The 22,687-nt window shown below is 48.5% G+C and overlaps 3 protein-coding genes across 3 annotated transcripts; 2 read left to right on the plus strand and 1 right to left on the minus strand.

Moving 5' to 3' along the window:
* Positions 1–2,972: 2,972 nt before the first annotated feature.
* Positions 2,973–8,445, plus strand: N7520_009601 (uncharacterized protein; the record flags this gene model as incomplete). The annotated part of the gene is made up of 8 exons (XM_057143535.1): positions 2,973–3,142; positions 3,207–4,071; positions 4,122–5,785; positions 5,851–6,201; positions 6,276–6,893; positions 6,954–7,833; positions 7,904–8,212; positions 8,275–8,445. The coding sequence occupies 8 exons, from the start codon at positions 2,973–2,975 to the stop codon at positions 8,443–8,445; spliced, it is 5,028 nt and encodes a 1,675-aa protein (XP_056992823.1).
* An 8,482-nt stretch (positions 8,446–16,927) lies between these two features.
* N7520_009602 (uncharacterized protein) lies at positions 16,928–17,797 on the plus strand (the record flags this gene model as incomplete). Its single annotated transcript, XM_057143536.1, has 1 exon — positions 16,928–17,797. The coding sequence occupies one exon, from the start codon at positions 16,928–16,930 to the stop codon at positions 17,795–17,797; it is 870 nt and encodes a 289-aa protein (XP_056992824.1).
* A 3,070-nt stretch (positions 17,798–20,867) lies between these two features.
* Positions 20,868–21,122, minus strand: N7520_009603 (uncharacterized protein; the record flags this gene model as incomplete). The annotated part of the gene is made up of 1 exon (XM_057143537.1): positions 20,868–21,122. The coding sequence occupies one exon, from the start codon at positions 21,120–21,122 to the stop codon at positions 20,868–20,870; it is 255 nt and encodes an 84-aa protein (XP_056992825.1).
* Positions 21,123–22,687: the final 1,565 nt, after the last annotated feature.

The following is a 22,687-nucleotide window of genomic DNA, read 5'->3' on the forward strand; positions in this document are numbered from 1 at the left end:
TGTTTGGACGAGGAGGGCGATCAAGTCGATGAACGCGTGGTGTTGCGGTGCGTCAAGTGCCGAGGGTTATCGCACCTGGCGTGTACGGAGGAGTGGCTGGGAAAGCGCGGCACAGGACGAGGTACCTCATGCTGCATCTGGTAAGTTCGGTGTTCGCTGGAGGATTTTGGTTTGGTCGTGCTGATGGCTGACACGTGCAGCCCAACCGAGACCGCCTTGGACGCCTTCTACCGCCCGCCGCGGGACCCCTCGCTACAATCCGCAGAAGCTCCGAAGGAACCGTCGCGTTGGTTCGTCACGACTCGGCCGTGAATATGGACACCACGCAGCCACGGATCGATGCTCGGACAGGAGAGCCACCTCTCCAGCCAGCCGGGACGAGGCGGGGCCGCAGAACATCCATGGCGACGGGCGCAACACATCGTCCTGGCCGATCAGTTCGACTGCAGAGACAGTCTCCCATGGCGGAACGCTCTCATGCCCCTCCCACGCTTCGTCGGTCGGTCCAACCGTGTAGGTTTTGGAAATGGTGGGAAGAATTCTCATGGTAGAGTCAAAATGTTGGTAAGTCACCAAGTCATTACTGTTGATGTCTCAATAATCTAAATGCTGTCGAAGTCAGATCAGAACGTACGTAGCAATCGAGTTTCCATTATGGACGAGATAGTGTCATTCTAGCTATCAAATTTCTTCAAAAGATGCGAAACCTTCAGCCGTTTGCACGACTCTGGATATGACATGTCACTCAGATGAGCCGGGACCGGGGTAGTAGGCACCATGATGGGTCTTTCGTGTTTGATACCAACAGACGCATGCACAGTAGGATTGCATGAAGCCAGACCACTGTCGTGGATGCTGGTGCCAGGGATCAACTTCTCTGACGGCAGGCCATAGATCGCCGACGGTTCATTCACGCAGATCATCGCGTAGTATGCGGTGAAGTGGTCTAGTTCGGCAAAAACGCACCGTTGAGTCGATCGAGGGACAATCTGCTGGTGGCATCCACATGCTGCGAAGTTGGTCGTAGTCGGTGTTTCGGAGCTCAGCTCAATCTGACCACACATGATTGGTGGGACGGACTTGCCCGTGTCGGAGTGAAGGAGCTCCGCGTCGGCACCACAGTACTCTGCATGAAGAATGACTTTGTATTCTGGCCCACCTTCATATCTCTGCACTGCATCCGTTGCGTTATCTTCCCAGGTAACAAGTAGACCACTGGCATGAAGGCTGATTTGGATGTGATGTGGAAACCACTGCAGCAGGCGTCTGATGTGGCGCATGTACCGGTTCTCTGTGATACGTGTCATTGGGAATGCTGTCAACACGAATGGAATCGAGAGGATCAGCAGTTCCTCGATAACGTCTTGCCATGAGATAGGTGCATACTGCCCATCGTTGGTCGTTGGGACCACATTGCGGCATGGGGCCCCGAGGTCCACACTGTCCAATTTCCACCATTGGTGGGGAACTCTCAGGGTCTGGTCTGCAGCGTGGTACAAGACATCACGTCTTCCGGCCACGTCTTCGACAAAGAGGACTTGCATCCCGCTGGGGGCGTTCAAGAGTGCCAAGCAGGCCCTGGACGCCCGGTCGATTGTCTTTGCAAAGGTCGTGTCGGGCAAGGCGCAGATCGCCGCATCTTTGCAAAGTTGCTGTTGCTCCTCCTCAATCGTTCGAATGGGCGTCGCGGAGCGAAGGAGTTGCCAGAAAGTCGTCGGAAGTGGGGTCGGCTTTTTGCCGGTGCATGCTCGCATCGCGTTCACAGTCTATCTCGAATTAGCATATGACTCCGCTCAAGTTACAAGATACATTCGACTCATCTAGGTCAGTAAGCTTCAAATTTAGAACCGGGAGCTTAAGCCGAACAAGATGAAGTTAAACCTGATTCAAACCGTCACAAAGAAAGCGGCGGTGAGTGATATGTGCTGTCCTTGCATGAGAGTGAGTCAACTTACAGAAATGTAGCATTGATACGCGAGGGTTCCTGATCCCTCCAACCTGGAAAAAAAGCCCTGCATACTGAGCGACTTGGCAATCCAGGGTGGGAGAAAGGAGTAATGCCCAGCCAATCTGCCCAGCCAATCATACTTGAAGATTCGCCTTACCACTGCAGAAAGCTTGCAGCGGCCTCTGGGAATTGTATCTGTACAATGTAATTACAAAGGCTTCCATTCAAAGTGATCTCGCCACCTAGACTATGTTAATTGAGCGGTTTGCACGCCAGACTGACAAGTGACTGCCTGACATGTCAGTCGGACAATGCCACGTTATCGTTGTGCAATAAAGCAGCTCAGAACGACGGGCCAATCAAGTCAGGCGAGCCGAATGAAACCCCGGTTCCACTGACACGATCGGATTCATCTGGTGAATAATAGCAGGCGGAACTGTGGCCTTTCACCCACCCCAAGTGACAATTCCAAATTCTGAACTTCTATAGTAGTCCATCTGGTGCCTGCGTCTTGTTCCGGTTTGCTTGCTATCTGTCGTTCAGTCAGGCAATGACTCAAGAGTACCCGAGACCGAACAACCCAAGCAGTAAGCTTAGAATACGGTTGGGATGCGGCAGTGTGGAATTAATTGGTGCTGTGATACCCGCGCTAAGATCACCACCCATGGACTGAGAGATCAAAGGTTTGGCCCCCACGAAGCGTGCCGTATGCGAGTCATGGTGGCCCTCCCGGGTCGGTCTGTTACCCATTCCCTGCCCAGGCACGTGCGTAGATCACTAACACTTTTCACCCACCGTCCTCCCCGTCATCCACATTCCGGTCGCCCCGAAAGCGGGTCCAAGCTAACTGGATGGGTATTTGTGATATCAATGGCCGAAATTAGCTAAATGGACAAGAATAATGGGGAAGAATAATGGGGCCAAAAATCTACGAATTCCCCATCCCCTTCTTCAAACCCGCTTCTGTTGTTCATCCATTTCCTCACACAGGTCTCACGAGAGGAAGAAACCTGAGAAGCAAACCATGGCTACCAAAAAGGAAGCCAAGGAGGCTGTAATGGGGATTGCCAAAGAGTACGGTTTTATTCAACCCAGCTCTCTTGACGAGATCGGCCGAATTAATCCCGCACTTCGACGCGAAATTGAGGAGAGCATGTTGGCCAAGGACAAGAAAATCGCTCACTCAATCATCACGTAAGACCATGCAACCTTTGAAATGCGCAAAAAAGTTCAGGACGGCGAACTAATATGTGTGTAGACTTGCCAAAAACATCTACAGCAGCAATGCCCGCTTCGTCTTCGAGCTGCTTCAAAATGCCGACGATAACCAATTCAGACGAGCACGCACGAGAGACGAATTGCCTTTCATCGCCTTCCATGCCTTCCCCGACCGGATTGTCATCGAATGCAATGAAGATGGATTCACCAAGCAGAATCTTTCGGCGATATGCTCCGTGGGAGAAAGTACCAAAGCTGCGTCACACGGCTACATCGGGGCCAAGGGGATTGGATTCAAATCAGTGTTCATCGCGGCATGGAAGGTTGAAATTCAATCAGGAAATTACGCTTTTTATTTCAAGCACAATAGAGAAGACCTTGGCCTTGGAATGGTTCTCCCCGTGTGGCAGGAGGTCGACGATAGAGGACCTGATTCCCTGACTCGCATGACCTTGCATCTTCACCAGAATGGGGACTCTGATGAGATCCAGCATCTTCACAAAACTATCTTTGAACAATTCACTGCTTTGGAGGAGACATCTCTCCTTTTTTTGAGGAATCTCAAGGAGATACGGGTGTGCTTCTATACTGCAGATGAGGAACTTCAGGAATCAAAGAGATTTTATCTGGAAGGAGATCCTTCTTGGAAGGTTTCCCTCAATGTGGAATCGGTGGATGAGAAAGGCGAAGAGTCTATTGAGGCGACTGACTACTACGTCAGTCGGTATGTGGGAACTGGACTCCCAAAGAGTGACAATCGTGAGGCTGCTACGACTTTAGAAGCACAGGAATGTTCCGCGCGGGCAGAAACTGTTCTCGCATTTCCTGTGGACCAGGATAATTGCCCAATCTTGCAGCCTCAATCTGTTTTTGCCTTTCTGCCTATAAGGAAGACTAGTTTCAAGGTTGGTTGCTGACTTGAGTTACAGAGCTAGCAACGGCTGACTTGTCACAGTTTCTCATCCAATCTGACTTTGATACGAATGCTAGTCGACAGGATATCTCCGAGTCTTCCAGACGAAATCTCAAACTCCTCGATCATATCGCCTCGGCCTTTTGCCAAGCAGTTTCATCTTTGGCTTCTGATGACAACTTTGCATACAAGTGGCCGGCATATCTTCCGTCATTTGAAGAACCCGCTGGGAAGTTCTGGGCCTCTCTTCCCTCCAAGATTAGTGCCCAAATCTCACAGCTCCCCATCATATGCACACGAAACAATAGGCTCAAAAGAATTTCCGATACAATGATACCAGCGATGGACTTCATGGATGGCGATGGGAATGTTTTGCTTGATCATGTCGATGTCGATCCTTTCATTTCAGACAGATACTCTAGCCCTGATCGGAATCGTCTCAAGCCTTATGGACTGAACATTTTGTCAGCTGCGATGGTCATGAAGCTCTTGAAAAAAGATCTAGAGAACCCACTGTCGTGTATGAAATCAAGAGACTTAAGTGATGACATTCATAGCCGAATGGCAAAGCTTCTTACCAGATTCGCGTCCAAACCATCTCTCAGTCCGACTCTTCGTTCACTTGAGCTGCTTCCACTACAAAATGGAACCTGGGTTTCGCCAAACTCGAGTCGCGTTTTCTTCCCAATCACCCATGGAATTCTCATTCCTCAATCTCTTGGATTTCATACACTAGACCCAACTGTGACCGATAATGAAGATCGTAAGGCCTTTTTCTCAAGCATCGGGGTCGAAGAGGTGGACGTCTTTCTAGCACGAGCAAAAGCTTTTGAAAGGTTAACGACGTTTGCTGTTACAAATGAATCCAGGTCAAAAGATCAGTTGGTCTTCTTGTATCTGACTCAGAGATTCTTTCGACCGGAAGACAAGCAGAAAGATATTCTTATATTTTGTGAAGATGGAAATTTGAGACGGCCGAGTCATGATGACTGTTACTTTCCCTCAAACCACCTGTACGGTCCAAAGCGACTTCTGGGTGCCACGGATGGGCTACCAGGTATGAAAGTACCTTTTCTTCATTCAATTTATCTCAAGGACACCCCAGAAACTCCCGATGACAGCCATCCGTCATGGCGCCGTTGGCTGCAACGGGACATCGGGGTACGGGCGAACCTGAGGGTGATTGCCAAGAGTGGTCAAGGTCTCTCTTCTGTCTGGATTTATCTGTCTGAACACCGAGCGAATAAGCTACTTGGATTCCTGAGATACATCTGGCAATCTCAAGGTGCATATATAAATGAGGACGAGACACGGAAGCAGTGTCTTCGAGAAACGGATGCTAGGCGGCTCTGTCGGATCGACCTTCCAGCGGCATGTCAACTTCAGGAAACATACCTGCCATTTCCTAATCTCATTGAGCAATATGCACAGTATTCAGGCACAAATATTGCCTTCCCTTTCTTGACCTTGCATGAGGGCTCAACCATGGAGGAAATAAGTTCGAATTGGCTTTTCCTTCACACTTCACTCGGCGTGAAAAAAGATGAGGATCTTGGCTTCTTACTCGACATATTGAAATGGCTGAAGCTTTCGAATGATGACCCGAGCGATATCACTGATTTTCGGCATGTCTTCAGCCTCTATAGTGCGATACAGTCCAAGTTGGTGGGCACCAGGGATAGAACTGAACTGAGAGAGCGCATTAAGTAAATTGCACACAGAACAGTCCTATTACCATACGTGAAAGAAGCATGCTAATTGTCTACCCCAGGTCATTTTTCCAAAGCGGTGACTACATCCTTGTTCCTGAATGTCCTGAAGCTGGCGTCTGGCATGCAACCTGGACCGATCCCGAATGCTGCTTATGGGAGGCTCCAAAAAATCTGTATAGCATATATTCAATTGAACCAATCTACCGACACGCCGTCGCCGATGAGAGTCAGCTATCGTACATCTCGACCCTTCTCACGGAGACCCTGGGAATTCACTCAGCATCTTGGACTGATTTGACAAATGAGTTAGCCGCGTTCAGGCAGGCGGAAAGTCAGGACTTTGCTTCAATATTCGCTGTCTACAAATACCTACGTGACATGGGTATTTTTCTTTTTCTTGAAGACTTCAGGTAACTAAATTCTCCACAAATCTCTGGGCTTAGCCTATAGTCCAAACAATTTAATACTGATAATCCGTTCCTAGGCGCGAGTTTCGCGAGAATGAATTGATCTTTGTACCTGGCGAATCCGAGTCCAAGAATGGCTGGTACAAGTCTTCGGAGTGCTTGTGGTCCAGCACCACAAAGATCCGCGGAATGGTCACAATACAGGAGGATTATGAAGAATTGAAAGAGTTCTTCATTGACACCTTAGGGGTTCAAACGCTAACTCTCCAGATGGCCTATGAGGACCTCCTAGAATCAAGCTCTCAAGTAACGATGGACGATGTTATATCCAAGATTTGGTGTTTGAATGCATTACTTTCGACAGATGATACTTACGTGGACCCAAGGCCACTTTTGCAAAAGTCGATTTTTCCCGTTGTCTTCCCCGATGGCTCATCGGCCCTTTGTTCAGCAGATACTCGATTCGCAGTTCCAGATCGAGAACATTTGGCTTCAAGGTTTCGGGGGAAGATCAAATTGCTCGACTTCACCCAAGAGGAAGTTCGTAGCCTGAGACCGTTCTTTGACTGGGCAAACCTTTCACATTGCTTCCTCTCTGCCTCTGTTAGAGAACTAACGTCCATCTCTGGCGACACGACGCCATTCAATCCATCCCCCACACGTGATATAAAACTCAAAGCGCATGCCATTCTTCGGTACGTTGAAATTCTATCAGTTGATGAATTTTATATCTGATTCTTCCGGTCGTGATTAAGTGTTGCGGCCACATTTAATAGCCCAAGATATCACGCAAATGATGCGGAGCTTTACGAACTACTTCGAACGGCTAACATTGAAGTTGCGGAAACAATTGTCACCCTTTTGCGCATCTCCCAGGGCAGTACGCCAGTTGACGTGGAAGAGAGAATCGCAAAGCTACACATTTCAGAAGATGCATCTTTGCTTTCTATCTACCTTCCCAGGGACAGAAAAGCCCAAGAAATTTGCTTCTGTGATCTTTTACCCAGAAAAATTGTTGATTTGCTCATGAGGGACCCAGTCACACAGATCCTTGAACCTTTCGACGACGAAATGGTGAGAGTAATGATCATGATTTTCGGTGTCCACCCTGCTGCTTTAGATCTCGTACTGGACCGTGAGGGGGTCGCTGAAATTGGAATTGTCAACGAGGACATTCAGATCGATGATGACTTCCCTTTCGAAGCCTGGGATCGGCACAGCACCAGCGACAATGAAGATCTTGCACGATCAACCAGCGCAGACACGTCAATTTCAACCCCTACCCTTCGAAATGACCAGCCTTCAATTCGAACTGGGGATAGACAAATTATGACGTCATTACATTCGTCTAGCCTCGGTTACAATCGCCCGGTGCCGATCTCTTCGCTTAACAGCCATGCGCCCGAGGATAACTCGCAGTACCTGCGTTTGTTGAATCATGTACTAGAATGGGCGCAGGGAGCTTCCTTTCCCTCGAGTGGGGCATTTGACATGTCCCAGCTGCACCGGACACTGCCGAGGGCAGAGATTCCTGGCGATTACGAAGGATTTGATGGCCCCGAAATCCGAAACGCCTTTCGCTCTGATAGCCAACTTGAGCGAGACAAGAAAGTGGGAGCTGCGGGCGAACTTTACGTAGGCTATGCTTCCCATTCTTCTTCCCATATCTCCTGCTATGTTAAGAGAAACTGACGTGTTATTGCAGGCATTTGAGCTTCTCAGCGGGATGACGCCGCCGCTTCCGGATTGGAGTCAACAAAATTGGCAAAGTACAATTCGCCGATACGTGACGATTCATCCTGACTATGCTACGATGGCTCCTTGGTATGGGAGAGAGACAGCCGATATTGTTTATGATGATACCGAGGGTGCATTCACTTCTTTACTCATCAGTCATGGTTACCTCGAAGCCGATGAATGGGAAGACAGACGCCCAAGGTATTTTATTGAAATCAAGACGACGACAGGGCCGTTGGGCACTCCATTTTACATGAGCAAGCGTCAATTTGAACAGGTGAGTGACCCTTGCATGAAACTTGGAAAGAAAATGAGGAGATGTTTTCTAACGCAAGGCAGATGGGTAATATGCATAACAGTCACCATTCTTCTGACGTGTACTTGATTATGCGCGTTTTTGACATACGTGGGCCTGACATTGGGATGTGTGTATATCTTGACCCTGAACAACTTCGCTTGGATGGGGGACTGGTTTTTACCGGTGAGACATGGTCAGTTGTTCCAGGATAGCATGGCCGTGGTGCATTTATCTTTACTCTCACTCACGAATAGATTATGCGAAAAATTTAAACGGGTTTACATCAGGAAAAATCGCTGGTCATTCTTGTCGATTGTGGTTTCGCATCCCCTTTACGTCCCACGTTTCCCTCCCTTGCCGGTGAAACTCAATAACAATTTGTTTTCAGGGTAGAGGCTTCCAAAAATATGTCGTAGCAACATAGACTGCTCGCTGAATAGCAAAGGAGATCAGAAATGCGCAGAGAGGCGTCAAGAGGGTTGGCCAGAATATCTCAAGCGTTCCATGGTACATGAGGGGGTTCTCCGGGGCTAGATAGAGTGGAGAAGAAAAACTCTCAAATTTACAGTGCTGACCAGTGGCCCTGTGAATTTCGCGCGCTAACTATGGTTGATGACAGTATTTGGAGTAACATACGGAGACAGCAGAAGTAAAGTAAACAAGGTCTAGGGTTCTGCTGGAATTCTGGTCTCCCAGGATTGGCCCCCACGTCCTTTCAGATAAAATGAAAGCATCCTGCGTCGCGTCATTGTTTTATGCTATCTTGGACCAATGACCGTGTGCTTGATACATTTCCTGCACTTGATGTATGTATCTTGCTTTCCAGTATTCTCAGAGTCTCCTGTACTCTGTCTGGTATTTGGCATATGTCCACTATATTTCAGTGTGCTGGTATCTCGCCTCTGAAAATTTGCTCGTTACAAAGTCATTGAGCCAGGCTCCTTGATCGGTCAGCCAACATTGGGTTCATTGTCGACAAAAGAGGGTCGCCATGTTACTAGTGCGCCCGAGGAATATTCAGCACTCCCATCTGCCTGACGATCTAGTATATAACAATTCACACTCTCAAGTACTCAATTGGCTATGCCCGTACTAGTCCGTACTGTAACGATCACGTTCCGACAGACACAGTGGTGTTGCAAGAGTATTTGACCATAGGTACTTTACCTAGGACCCACTTTGAAAATATTGCCTGCAGAAACCTCGAATCTGATTTAATTATATATATCCTAATAGCTAGTATGCCAACCCTGATATTTAATCACATCTGATACCCGATGGGGCATAGTCTCTGATAGATGCTTAAATATCTCAATATCTAAACCTTCCCAGGCCTCTTGTGCAGCATCTAATAAGATCTCTAGTGTAGAGTCATTATTAGGAAGGATCATAAGCTCTGGATGACGCTTTAAGATCTCTGCTTTTAATAGTGCCCAAAGATCTTCAATCGTATTAAGATCAGGCGAATAAGGTGGCCATTCCATGATCTCACATCCAATCTCATATAATGTGTCACGAACAATATGGGCAGTATGAACTGGTGTATTATCTTGTTGAAAAATAGGATATTCTTCAAGACTGAGTAATGTAGGCAAGATACGCCGATAAAGTTCCTCAATTATACGAGAAGAGACGCCACCACGACGGGATAAAGGGACTTTATCAAGTAGAATAAGACCAGAGCGGCGTGGTAGTCCAGAAAAGGCAGCCCAAAACATCTGCTTAATCCGCTTTCCACGCGCTGGAACCATTTGTACTTGATGACCTTCTTTTGGATGTTGAAAAAGTTGGTCTCTTGGACGAGTAAAAGTCCATTCGCGACGCTCCCCAATTCCAAGTTCGATAGAACACTCGTCAGACCAAAAAACACAGGTAAAGTCCTCTGAAGTAAAATTCTGATATCTTAACGCCCACTGAAGCCGTTTTGCAGCGTGTCTTGGTGTTAAAGCAGGCCGCTGCATCTTCCGCCATTTCCGAAGTCCCATTTCATGGGTTAAACGCCAAATAGACGTTCGGTGGACTTGAAAATCAACCTTCCAAGTAGATCTTTGATTGTAATTGATGGGTTATCTTGGATTGTTTCGTATATATGATCACGATCGTCTTCAGAGAGCTTTCGTGGACCTCCTGAGCGAGGTAAAGACTCCTGATTTTGTCGTTTATTCTCTTGGGTAAGGGTATATTGGATAGTTGAACGTGGTATATCCGGAAAAGCATTCTTTTGACTTTTGCTTGCACCCCAGCCATTTGTAGCTCGTAATTGGCATATTCTTGCTCGAGTAAGACAGTCAAGCTCTGGACCGCGCTTTTGGTTACGTCGTATAGGGGGCATAATCGTATAAAAAGGGAATTGAAAGAATAGTGTAAAACTGTGCTTTTTAATTGCGTGATCTTTTAGCGCGCTAGGTTATGCCTACTTATTATAATAAGCGGTCAAAAAGGCGGTCGTACACATACCCATGGTCAAATACTCTTGCAACACCACTGTATCAATTCTAGAGGGTTTTGACCGGCAGAAAACGCGGCAGAATAAAAGGCGGTAAACGGGGGTTGTCTCAGACTACTTTAACGCCACTGTATAAATTTAATGTGTCCAAGGGGTAATCTGCTTTCGAAATCGACTGTATGACGGTCCGGCCCACGAAGTCGGACTTCTCAGCCTGTACGAGGCGTGGGCTACGAACATGGAGTTTCGGTTACTCCAGAGCCAAAGAGAGACGCAATGACGACCAGAGGAAATGAGTCCGCCATGTTGCGGCCTGCCTCCACCGCAATTCTAGCGACCTCGAGGCCCCTTTGGCACACAGGAACGATTCAAAAACCATCCGACGATAACGGTTACAGCCTCTCATGCCGTCACCCCGAGGGGAGTTCACAGAGCCTCTCAGAGGCGCGGATCGAAGTCGAGCAGGACACCTGTGGGGTAGAATTGGATTTGTGGGATTAGGGCTAAGGTGTATCGCCACCGGCTGCTGGCTCCCTACCTCGAATCGGAGGATACTTTGGTTAGTGGATGGAAAGATTATACGCTGCAGGCTTGGGTGTATAAAGGGACCATCTGCAAGACATGGTCGGCCTAGAGAACGAGAGGATACTAGGTATCAGGAAGCAAGATATCACGCCAACTTGTGGACTGAGGTATACTATGGCAACGATGGCTAGGAAGAAGGTTGGCGCGTCGCCATCGGCTGCCGACTAGAGATCCTTACAACACTATCAGTATAGCCCGAGAGGACGGATGCGCATGTCGGTCCACAAGAAGCAGGAAGGTTGTTATGCCGTGACCCTAAGGGACTTAGCAGAGCTGCAACTCGGCCTGGAGGGTGGGCTTAAGGAGCAAACGGGTATATGAGTGTGGGGGAAGGTTTTCGGTCTTGCTGGAACCCCAAAGGCTAAGATCTTGAAGGCAAGAGGATCTGCGGACATCTAGGAATAAGAGTACTAGTGAGCTGGATAAGGAGCTGGGAAAGCATGGGGGGAATTTGCCCATCTCTCCGTTGTATTGGCTTAAAAGAACAGACTAGATCTTAGTATACCAATGCAATATTATATCTGCAAGGGACAGACGGTTGTGCCGAAAGACCACGTCAAGATCCTGGGTGTCTTGATGGACACGAGACTTAAATACAAGGAACATATGGCGAGGGCCGCGTCCAAGGGCCTGGAGGCAGCGATGGAGCTTCGGCGACTTCGCGGCCTTTCCCCAGCAACGGCGCGGCAGTTTTTTACATCGACGGTGGCGCCAGTTGTGGACTACGCCTCCAATGTCTGGATGCACGCGTGTAAGGACAAGGCCATGGGGCCGATCAATCGAGTCCAAAGAGTTGGAGCACAAGCCATTGTGGGGACATTCTTCACCGTCGCGACCAGCGTAGCGGAGGCGGAGGCCCACATTGCCACCGCGCGGAACCGTTTCTGGAGACGGGCCGTGAAAATGTGGACGGACATGCATACCCTTCCTGAAACAAACCCGCTCCGCAGAGGCACAGACCGGATCAGAAAGTTCAGACCATATCATCGCTCGCCGCTGTACCAAGTGGCAGATGCGCTTAGGCACATCGACATGGAGACACTGGAAACAATTGACCCGTTCACGTTGGCCCCATGGGACGAACGCGTACAGACCAATATTGACGGACAACATGAACCCCAGACTGAAGCGGGCGGGTTGATGCAGATCGCGGTCAGTAGCTCGGCACGGAACGAGCTGGTGGGATTTGGAGTCGCAATCGAGAAACAGCCACCTCGAAATAGAAAATTGAAGCTCAAAACGCTTTCCATCACATTGGGCGCGAGGGCAGAGCAGAACCCGTTCTCTGCGGAGCTGGCAGCCATGGCATATGTGTTGAAAATGATAGTGGGAATCAAGGACTACAGGACTACGTTGCTCACAAGCAACAAGGCGGCGGTGCTCACGCTAAGAAACCCCCGACGACAGTCTGGCCAGGAGTTTGTTTGTCAGATGTACAAGTTGATGAGAAGGTTGCGGAGGAATGGAAACCGCATCGAGTTCCACTGGATCCCTACTACCGACGACAACAAGCTGTTAGGTCTGGCTAAAGAACAGGCCAGGTCTGCAACACAAGAAGATGCTCTCCCACAAGAACACGTCTCGAGGATGAAGTCGACAACATTGAACATCGCACGGTCCCAAGCAGTCCCCAGCAGTGAGCTACCAGAGAACATAGGAAGACACGCAAAACGAGTAGATGCCGCACTGCCAGGCAAACACACTCGGCAGTTGTATGATCGCCTAACGTGGAAAGAAGCGAGCGTACTGGCCCAACTCCGAACCGGCATGGCTAGGCTCAATGGGTATCTCAATCAAATTAATGTAGCAGAGACGGATCAATGCGATTGCGGACAAACAAGCGAGACCGTGGAGCACTTCCTCTTCCGATGTCGGAAGTGGATGGCGCACCGGACGGAAATGTTACAATGCACGCAGACTCACCGAGGAAACATATCTTTCTTCCTGGGCGGAAAACAGCCTTCTGATGATCAGAAGTGGACGCCAAACCTAGAGGCAGTACAGGCCTCCATACGTTTCGCCATTGCGACGGGCCGACTCGAGGCCACTTGAACATATCGACCAACATAACCCCCACCCCTTCTTCCGACCCTACTTACCCACCACCTCGTGCTACACATGGTAGACGCGCTTCAACTGCCGAAGATAGGATGTTGAACACTTGGAGAAGCACCTTCAAGCCAGCCTACTAACCCACTTACTAACCCACGAGAAACTCGCTGCGATACTGCTTTCTGGAAATGTTATATGTTATAAGGTTTTATGTATGGGCTTTCAGGAGACACAGCATACACAGATGGACATGTACAGTAGATCAGTGATAGTTGCCCTTTCGGCTCAGCCGCCGGGCGTTAATGAATTGTTTGTTTGTTTGTATAAGCCATCCCAAGGGATCCTTGTCGGAGGTCCAGAGCCTTCCACAGGCTGGCCTACCTCAGGGCTCGCCCCTGACCCCGATCCTATTCCTCTTCTTCAATGCAGACCTCGTACAAAGACAGATCAACAACCAGGGTGGAGCGATGGCGTTTGTGGATGATTTTACCGCATGGGTGACCGGGCCAACCGCCTAGAGCAACCGGGCAGGCATTAAAGCAATTATCAACGAAGCACTCGACTGGGAGAAAAGGAGCGGAGCGACTTTTGAAGCAGACAAAATAGCCATCATACACTTTGCTCCCAAGGCTTACAAATTGGACCACAGGCCTTTCACTATCAAGGGACAAACCGTTGAGCCTAAGGATCATGTCAAGGTCCTGGGCGTCCTCATGGACACGAGACTCAAGTACAAGGAACATACTGCGAGGGCAGCATCCAAGGGCCTGGAGGCCGCGATGGAGCTTCGACGGCTTCGGGGTTTATCCCCAGCGACAGCGCGGCAGCTATTTACATCGACGGTGGCGCCGGTCGTGGATTACGCGTCCAATGTCTGGATGTACGCGTGCAAGGATAAGACCATGGGGCCGATCAACCGAGTCCAAAGAGTAGGAGCGCAAGCCATTGTGGGAACGTTCCTCACGGTTGCAACCAGCGTCGCGGAGGCGGAGGCCCACATAGTTACTGCACAACAACGATTCTGGAGACGAGCCGTGAAGATGTGGACGGACATACATACCCTGCCAGAAACCAACCCTCTCCGTAGGAATACAGCACGGATCAAGAAATTCAGAAGATACCACCGTTCGCCGTTGTATCAAGTAGTAGACGCGCTGAAGAACATTGAGATGGAAACACTGGGAACCATCAATCCGTTCACATTGGCACCATGGGAAGTACGTGTACAGGCTGGCGTTGAAGCAACTCCGCAGTCACCGACCGTACCAGGCGGGTTAATGCAGATCGCAACCAGCAGTTCGGCACGGAACGAGCTTGTCGGATTTGGGGTGGCGATCGAGAGGCAGCCACCTCGGTATCGAAAACTGAAACTGAAGACCCTTTCCGTCACATTGGGTGCAAGAGCAGAGCAAAATCCGTTCTCTGCGGAGCTAGTAGCGATGGCACATGCATTGAACATGGTAGTTGGACTGAAGGATTACAGGATTACACTGCTCATGAGCAACAAAGCGGGCGGCTCTGACACTAATGAATCCTCGACAACAGTCAGGCCAGGAATTTGTCTGCCAACTGTACAAGTTGATGAGAAAGCTACGGAGAAATAGAAACCAGATCAATATCCGGTGGATCTCAACGAGCGAAGACAATAAACTGCGGGGTCTGGCTAAAGAACAGGCCAGAGCCGCGACACAAGAAGATGCTCTCCCGCAAGAACGCGTCCCGAGAATGAAGTCAACAACACTGAATATCGCACGGTCCCAAGCAGTCCCCAGCAATGACCTGCCAGTGAACATAGGGAGACACGCAAAACGAGTTGATGCAGCACTCCCAGGCAAATACACCCGGCAGCTGTATGACCGATTATCGTGGAAAGAAGCGAGCGTGCTGGCTCAACTCCGAACCGGCATGGCAAGACTCAATGGATATCTCTATCGAATCAACGTAGCAGACACGGACCAGTGTGCGTGTGGACAAGCGAGAGAGACCGTGGAGCACTTCCTATTTCGATGTCAAAAATGGACGGCGCACCGGACGGAACTACTACAATGTACCAACACCCACCGAGGAAATTTATCCTTCTTCCTAGGAGGAAAGTCGCCTTCTGATGATCAGAAGTGGACGCCGAACTTAGAGGCAGTACGGGCGTCAATACGCCTCGCCATCGCCACGGGCCGACTCGAGGCCACCTAACCATACCGACGAAGATAAATCACCGCCCCCCCCCCCCCCCTTCCGCCGATCTAACCCAACAACCACCTCGTGTTACAGATGGTAGACGCGCTTCAACTGCCGAAAAAGGATGTTGAACACTTGGAGAAGCGCCTTCAAGCCAGCCTACTAACAAAATTACTCACCCACGAGGGTCCGCTGCGATACGGACATTTGAGATGGCATATATTGCAAGGCTTTATGTATGGGCTCTGAGGAGACACAGTACTATATATATTATGACATGTATAGTAGATCAGAGATAGTTGCCCTTTCGGCTTAGCCGCCGGGCGTTAATAAATTGTATGTGTCTGTACTGAATCTCGTCAATTTCTGTCTCTGTAAACCTCTCCTTCATCTATCTCAACTCATAACGAGAGCTAGGCTGATCTTGTGGAGAGAACATTCGGTAAGCTAAGTTTAGGGTTTTCGTGTTACTCCACGGATTCCGCTCGCCACTATCGTTCCTACTCGCCCATATTTTCTGCTGATAGCTGGTACCCACGTAAGCTGAACATGATCCTCAGGCAGAACTTCGATCGGGTCACTATGACTGACACTCCATTCCATCAAAATTTCTTTCAGCCTCCAGAACGGGAGTCCTGGGACCAAGATTCTGGTATTCCCTCCTACCCCAGAATACTTCCAGAGCCCTTATGGCTCATGGTCAAACTACACCCGCTTTCCGTCGTTCTCGATTATGAGCCTAATCCCGCAGTCCAAACCCGACCGGACACTGTGCTGGCTGAATGATTCGATATGTAGCTCCACTCTGGAATTCTTGGCAGCCCATGTACTCAAGTAAGAGGCCGAGGGGCGTACTAAATACACATTAAGGCTCTTCAGACCCTTATTTGCACTTTTTGGCTGCCTATGGCTCGTATAAGTCCTATCGTTTCTGATCTCAATCGATCTTTTTCCGTTCAAGCCTGAGGGATCATCGAGCTTTACTGAATCACATGCCACAAGCATCTTGTGCCCCGCTCCAGCCAGTTTCAGATGCATGCATCGTACTACATGATTTCTCGACGTGGGAGGGTATGATTCGTTACAAATTGCTGTTGTATCTCGAACAACTTGCAGCGCTCTGGGATCCTTGCACCAGCTTAGATGTTGACTGGCGGCTACGATTGTGGCTGAATCTCGACTGCTCTGATGAAGCGCAGGGTACCACCAAACAAATTGACAATGTGTTCGATGTGGATAGGATGAACGAAAATTTGCGATCCTACATATAGCTATAAATCCAGCGTTATAAGAAACTTGGATACTGAAAATTTGTCTCCCTCTTTTATCGGTCCCGTATTTTAAGTATCCCTTCACGAACTGCATACTTACGATGTCTGGTGAGTCCCGTCTGCTAGCTGAAGTCATACACAGAGCATATCGTTAACCCCCACTTAATGATAGCATCGGAAATGCCACCCGCCATGCACCTAGAATCGGAGTCTTCGGGTGGGCATTGTATTGCAGAGATTAAGGAAAATACTTCTCTCGTGGCCTCCCTCGAGAATCTCAATCTCAAGAGCGATCAATCTCCATACTTTGTTGATACAGAAGCGAAGGTTGCCAGTCTTGTTGGGAGACTCCAGAACTTGCCTACCAGCCCGCCGTCTTTGTATATTGACCTTGAAGGAGTCGATCTCTCAAGATACGGTAGCATTTCGATCTTACAAATTCACATCCTTCCACTTGAAGAAACGTATCTGGTCGATATACATTGTCTCCAAGAGAAAGCCTTCTCAAAAATGGCTTCCGACAAAGGCCATAATTTACTGGATATATTGGAATCACCCCTTATCCCTAAGGTCTTCTTCGATGTTCGGAACGACTCGGATGCACTATTCAGTCATTTCAATGTCAAACTCGCCGGAGTCATTGACCTTCAATTAATGGAACTGGCAACCCGCTCTTTCTCGAGAAGATATGTTAATGGCCTGGCAAAATGCATCGAAAGGGATGCTCGTCTTACGACTTATGAAGCTCGATGTTGGAAGGCATCCAAAGAAAAGGGGCTGGAACTCTTCGCCCCTGAACGTGGGGGAAGCTACGAGGTTTTCAACGCCCGCCCTCTTCCGGACGACATCAAGGAATATTGCATGCAAGACGTTCAGTTCCTGCCCAAGTTATGGGTGCAATACCATCGGAAAATTTCCCCGTCTTGGGCTAGAAAGGTCACAGCGGAGAGCGCCAATAGAGTTCTACTTTCACAAACAGCCACCTACGATGGAAAAGGGAAATGGAAAGCTCTAGCGCCTGTAGGTTGGTGGTGATTTTGGGTTATTCGATAATAAGACCTTTCCTACAACAGAGTATACTTTATAAGACAAATTTACCCTCGTAAGATTCAGCTCAGTGAAGCCAGTCCTATAGTGTAGAACAAATTGACAGATCATGAACCAAAAAATAAACTTGAGCAGACTCTTCTGGCCAATCTTCACTGTTGAGCGCGATTGATGCTCGATTTCGTTCCTGCGATTATTCTTGATCGTTCGATCGCTGCATTCGGCTGCATCGGCCATTTGGGGTGTGATTAGTGATTGGCTCTCTATCATATCGTGAATAAAGCGCAACTTCGATGGGGAGAGTCTCGGTACTATATTGATTAGACGTGAGTTCTGGGATTAGCAAAAGTGGTGATTGCGAAAGAATGGAGATGCCAGGGAAACAGCATGGATGGGAATGGTGGGGCTGTGTATCAGCATTTCGTGTAACATAAAATATTATACGTAATATGATCGTCCCGGTATTAAATTCAATCTATTCTAAGAAACTGATTGTTTACGCCTATATCCATATCCATTATGGAGGCAGAGATCCTGTATCGCAGATCCTGTATCGCATGACAAGCTATGGGGATGACAACTAGAAGCCAGCGGGTAGGGCTGAACCCTCAGCTTCCAGACTCCCCAGCACGTCGCCCATCTCCCGTCCCCGAAGCCGCAAACCCCGCAATCTCACCCGAATATCCCAACGTTGAGGACTTTTTCTCGCCGAGGATGATTCTCATGATGAGGACGATTCTCACTTCGAGGATGAATCTCACGATGAGGATTACTTTCTCGTCTCAATAGCCTACGACTACTCCACCATCACAGCCAGAGCTCGTTCGTTCCAAGGAATAGTGCTTGCTGGGGCCACTCCGCTCCAACTGGCCCAGAATGGCTTCTATTACCGACCTTCAGGAGTCAGCAATATGGCATGCTGTTTGCCTGCCAATCGACCAAGCACTTATCCACCTTCCAATCCACCCCTTTCGAGGAAGTGCAACAGCTACACGAGGAAGACTGCGTATGGCAGATAATCTCGTGCGATTTAAAACACCACCTCGGAACTCCCAACAAACCCCCCTCCTCAACCACCGCATTCTCCTCCTCTAAACGGTCGACTCCTACCGCCGATTCCAGTACACAAACTACAGACTCTAGTACAAAGTCTCAAACTCAATCTACGCCGATTACATCTACTACAGCGAAGGAACGGTTGAACAACAACCTGGACTGCCATTCTAATCCGCTACCCGCCACAACAGACCTAGAGCCTCAACAACCTCCAACAGCCCACTCTCCCCAGCTTCATCAAACGATACCTTCTATCACCTCCTCGCCCCAGAACCAACAAACAACCTATGCTTCCGTCCTCCAGCGACCTATCACATCCATACCGCAACCGACTCCTTCAGTGCAAGAACCTTTTCTTCCCGCCAACCCCATACTCACAATTGAAGATCTTCATCTTCGGTTTCATAACAAACCGTCACCGTTCCAGCTCGAGAACAAGACAAGCCAACGCTCACCCAAACGAACTTGGAACAAATCCGCATCTATCCCACATTCACTGTCCAGATTCTTAGCTTCTGCTTTGCCCGCGTTCTCACGGTTCCTGTATGAGATGCAGCCAAAATCGGATACGTCGTATCCGTCTCATCCGCAATTCCACTATCGCCGCGCCATGAGGGCAGCCTAACAACGGGAGCGGCAAATGGCCACGATAGGCCGTGACGAGGCTCTAAGTTACTGTCAGAAAGTGGATCACTCTATATGCACATACTCGGATACATAGTCGTCGTATACTGCATATCGCTTTGCGAGGGGTCAGTGTAAATGAATACTACTACTACTACTACTACTACTACTACTACTACTACTAGCTGTACGCTTAGTGCGACTTAGACTTCTGCCATTTATGTACGACACAGCGTAGGAAGAAATTTGAAGCTGCTCCGGAGGCTTGGATGTGAACCTCGATGGAGCTATATGCCGTGGGAAAGACAGCATCAACAAAATTGATAAGCGTTACGTAAAATACAGTCTATCTTCTGCAACTATACCCAACGGCACCAAAAACCCTCAGCTCATGTTCTGCTCTTAATGGGGCCTTCTGAGCTGAAGAGTTAATTTGTTGAAATATATCAGTCGTTTTAGGCCACCGCGCAAGAAGGCTTCATATTCGCGTAGAAATGCTTCACGGATCATGTAAATTATAGCACTGAATTATGCGAGATATCCAGAGCGGCTCGGTTACCAGGCATCTGACAAAGATAGTCCATTTGAGTCTGAATAGGTCGCTCTCATTGAGCTCCAAGCTCATTAAAGGCACGTACAGGGCCTTCAAATGGCTGAACTGTAAATCACCGTGATGCTCATAAAAGAAATGAAAAAGAACATTACTGATACCTATCCAAAGTTAGTATGCATCATCATGACTGACTGGGTGGACACTACTTGCTACGGTCCTGGATATGTCGTTCCCCGCAATACCCATCATAAAACCATGTGACAAAAATCATCGAACAACTTTTTGGTTCAAGCGCCTGAAATGCGTCTTGATAAAGGTGCTTCAAGTCCGTAGAGTGAGAGTGTGGTGCCAGGTACACTAGGGATGACAGAATGCCAATGGCAATACCGGTAATTGTCATCATCTTCTTTTCAATTTCTATTTCGATAACCCAAAAGATCAGCACATATAAAGCTTGCTTGTACTTTGGGCTTACCCGATTCCTCAAACGCAGTTTCTTTGTCCAACAAGTAATTTGACACTGCGAATCCCATGAACAATTTGTCAGGAATATGCAAATGATGCGGATGCGCCTCTTTCACCATTAATAGCTGCATATGTGCGGATCGCGATAGCGGTTTTATCCACTCTTGCTCCGTGCTTGGAAAGTTCGAAGCGACAATGTCTGCAATCACTGGCTTGTTAAAAACAGACACAAGTGAAGAGAAGGCTTGGAACTGTTCGCGGGGCAACGATGACGGATAGGGGGGAGGGGGGGTAAATGTTTGAAAAGACCAAGGATTCCCTGAAATCAGTTTTAGCTCGGTGAATTCTAGAGAAACATTTTTATGGCCCCTTACATGTGCCATTCCAAATATTATGGTGCCCAGGCATGCGACTCAGCGCAGAACCTCTCGCGTAACTCAGGCCATTGCACGGGGACATGGAGTCGAACTGCTGGGCAGCAAGAGCATACGGAGAAGATAACTCAGCCATGAAACCAATGTTTTGTGATCCACGGTTAATAGCAGTGGATGAGGCCGAGCAGTTGGGGCCAAGATTAGGCATCACAGGGGGTGAGTCCCACTCGTACTGAGCCATAGTAAGATGAGGAAAGTTGTCTTGGAACTATGTAGGCTTCAAAGGAAGGTGGGATGTTGCAGCTCAAGGGCTGGTCTATCCTCTTTATTTAAACTCTCCTTGCATAGATGCACGGGCCCCTCTCGTGAAAGAATGAACTCGTCATATTTCACAGTGTTATCAAATTTACCTACCTGGCCGAAAACGGCGACGTGTGGGGCTCGCGATCTGTCAAGAGCACTTCTGGGAAGTAACGAGGTCAAGTTTAAATTAGCTATCTTGTTATGATCCATAACTTCAAGCTAGCTCCCACTTAAAACGGGGCCTATATTTTCCTTTACGAGTGCTATAGTTGATGGGGACGAGAGGTTGAAACAGGAGGACGCGATATTTACTAGTGTCCTGCCTTTGCCAAGATCTCACTTAGGAATTGAAGTGCTCACACCGGTCTGATCATAGCTGATAAAGGCGATCAAAAGACAACAGCGTGTTTTCTGGTTTTTCATATTGCCAAAAAACTTTTAAAAGAAATTCAATACAATATTCCTTTTTCCATCTGTCAACTCGGCCCCGAGAAAAGAAAAAAAGCTCAAGCAAGAGCTTTCGGTGCTAATATCTGTTGGAGTTGAGCCATACTCCTGAAAACTTCCATTGGTTACTCAAATGCTCTGCACTGGCTCACGATACCTTGAAGAACCACCGATATTGGCGCCCTGCTATCGGTCACTTGACTCAACGAGCTCAAAATTTCGGTGAGTTCCCCCAATTTTCAACTTCAAGTCTGCCTAGGGTGTTATCCCGATTTTGAATTGTTTGACGATTTCGTGGAGGGATGTCACCATGATCAATGGTTCCTCCATATCGAATAGTCGCTGTGTGACGTTTTGATCCTTGGTAAAGCAGTGTAGGAAAAGAGAAAAGCAAACGCTGCTGAGCGAAATGCGGATTTCCGTTACGCAAATGTGATACGTGAGAATAAGCCCCGTGGCTGGTTCGAGTTGTCCAAAGCCCCTCACCAAGTCAATGCCTGCTTTATGTTGAGGGCAGGGCTAACCCTTCAAACGCTTATAACGTAAGACGAAGTCGAAGATGACGTTAATCAACGAATTAATTTCCCTGATCAGCAAGGCAAGACAAGCAGACTGATCGTGTTCACGGGAAACAGTACAAGAATAACTTTGCGCAGGTGCTGTAATATCTCCAACTTGAGAGGGGCAGATCTGAGAACAGCACAGCATTGAGCGGAGAAAGTGGACGCTCATCGGAAAACATTATTGTTGATTCATGTGTCTGTGCGCAATCCCATTGTAATTCGCTCCAATTTCGATCAACCATGTACCCTTTGGTATATTTGATTGGCCAAAGTTTGTCGTCGTGACTGAGTCTTGTTACACTGCATGTGACTCGTTAGTTATCGTAATTAGACCTCGCCAAGCGTGGGTTTGGGTTGGGTTTTCAATTTCTTTACCCGCCCACGGGTAGCCCACCGCGGGTTTTGGCCTTCATGAACCCGCCCGTGGGTTCTTGGCGGGTACCCGCGGGTTACCCAAAATACCCAAAAATATGGCTAAATCGCGAATAAAACT

The sequence above is a fragment of the Penicillium odoratum genome, assembly GCF_028828045.1.
Source record: "Penicillium odoratum strain IBT 22623 chromosome Unknown utg000006l_segment0_segment0, whole genome shotgun sequence".
Taxonomy (NCBI): Eukaryota; Fungi; Ascomycota; class Eurotiomycetes; order Eurotiales; family Aspergillaceae; genus Penicillium; species Penicillium odoratum.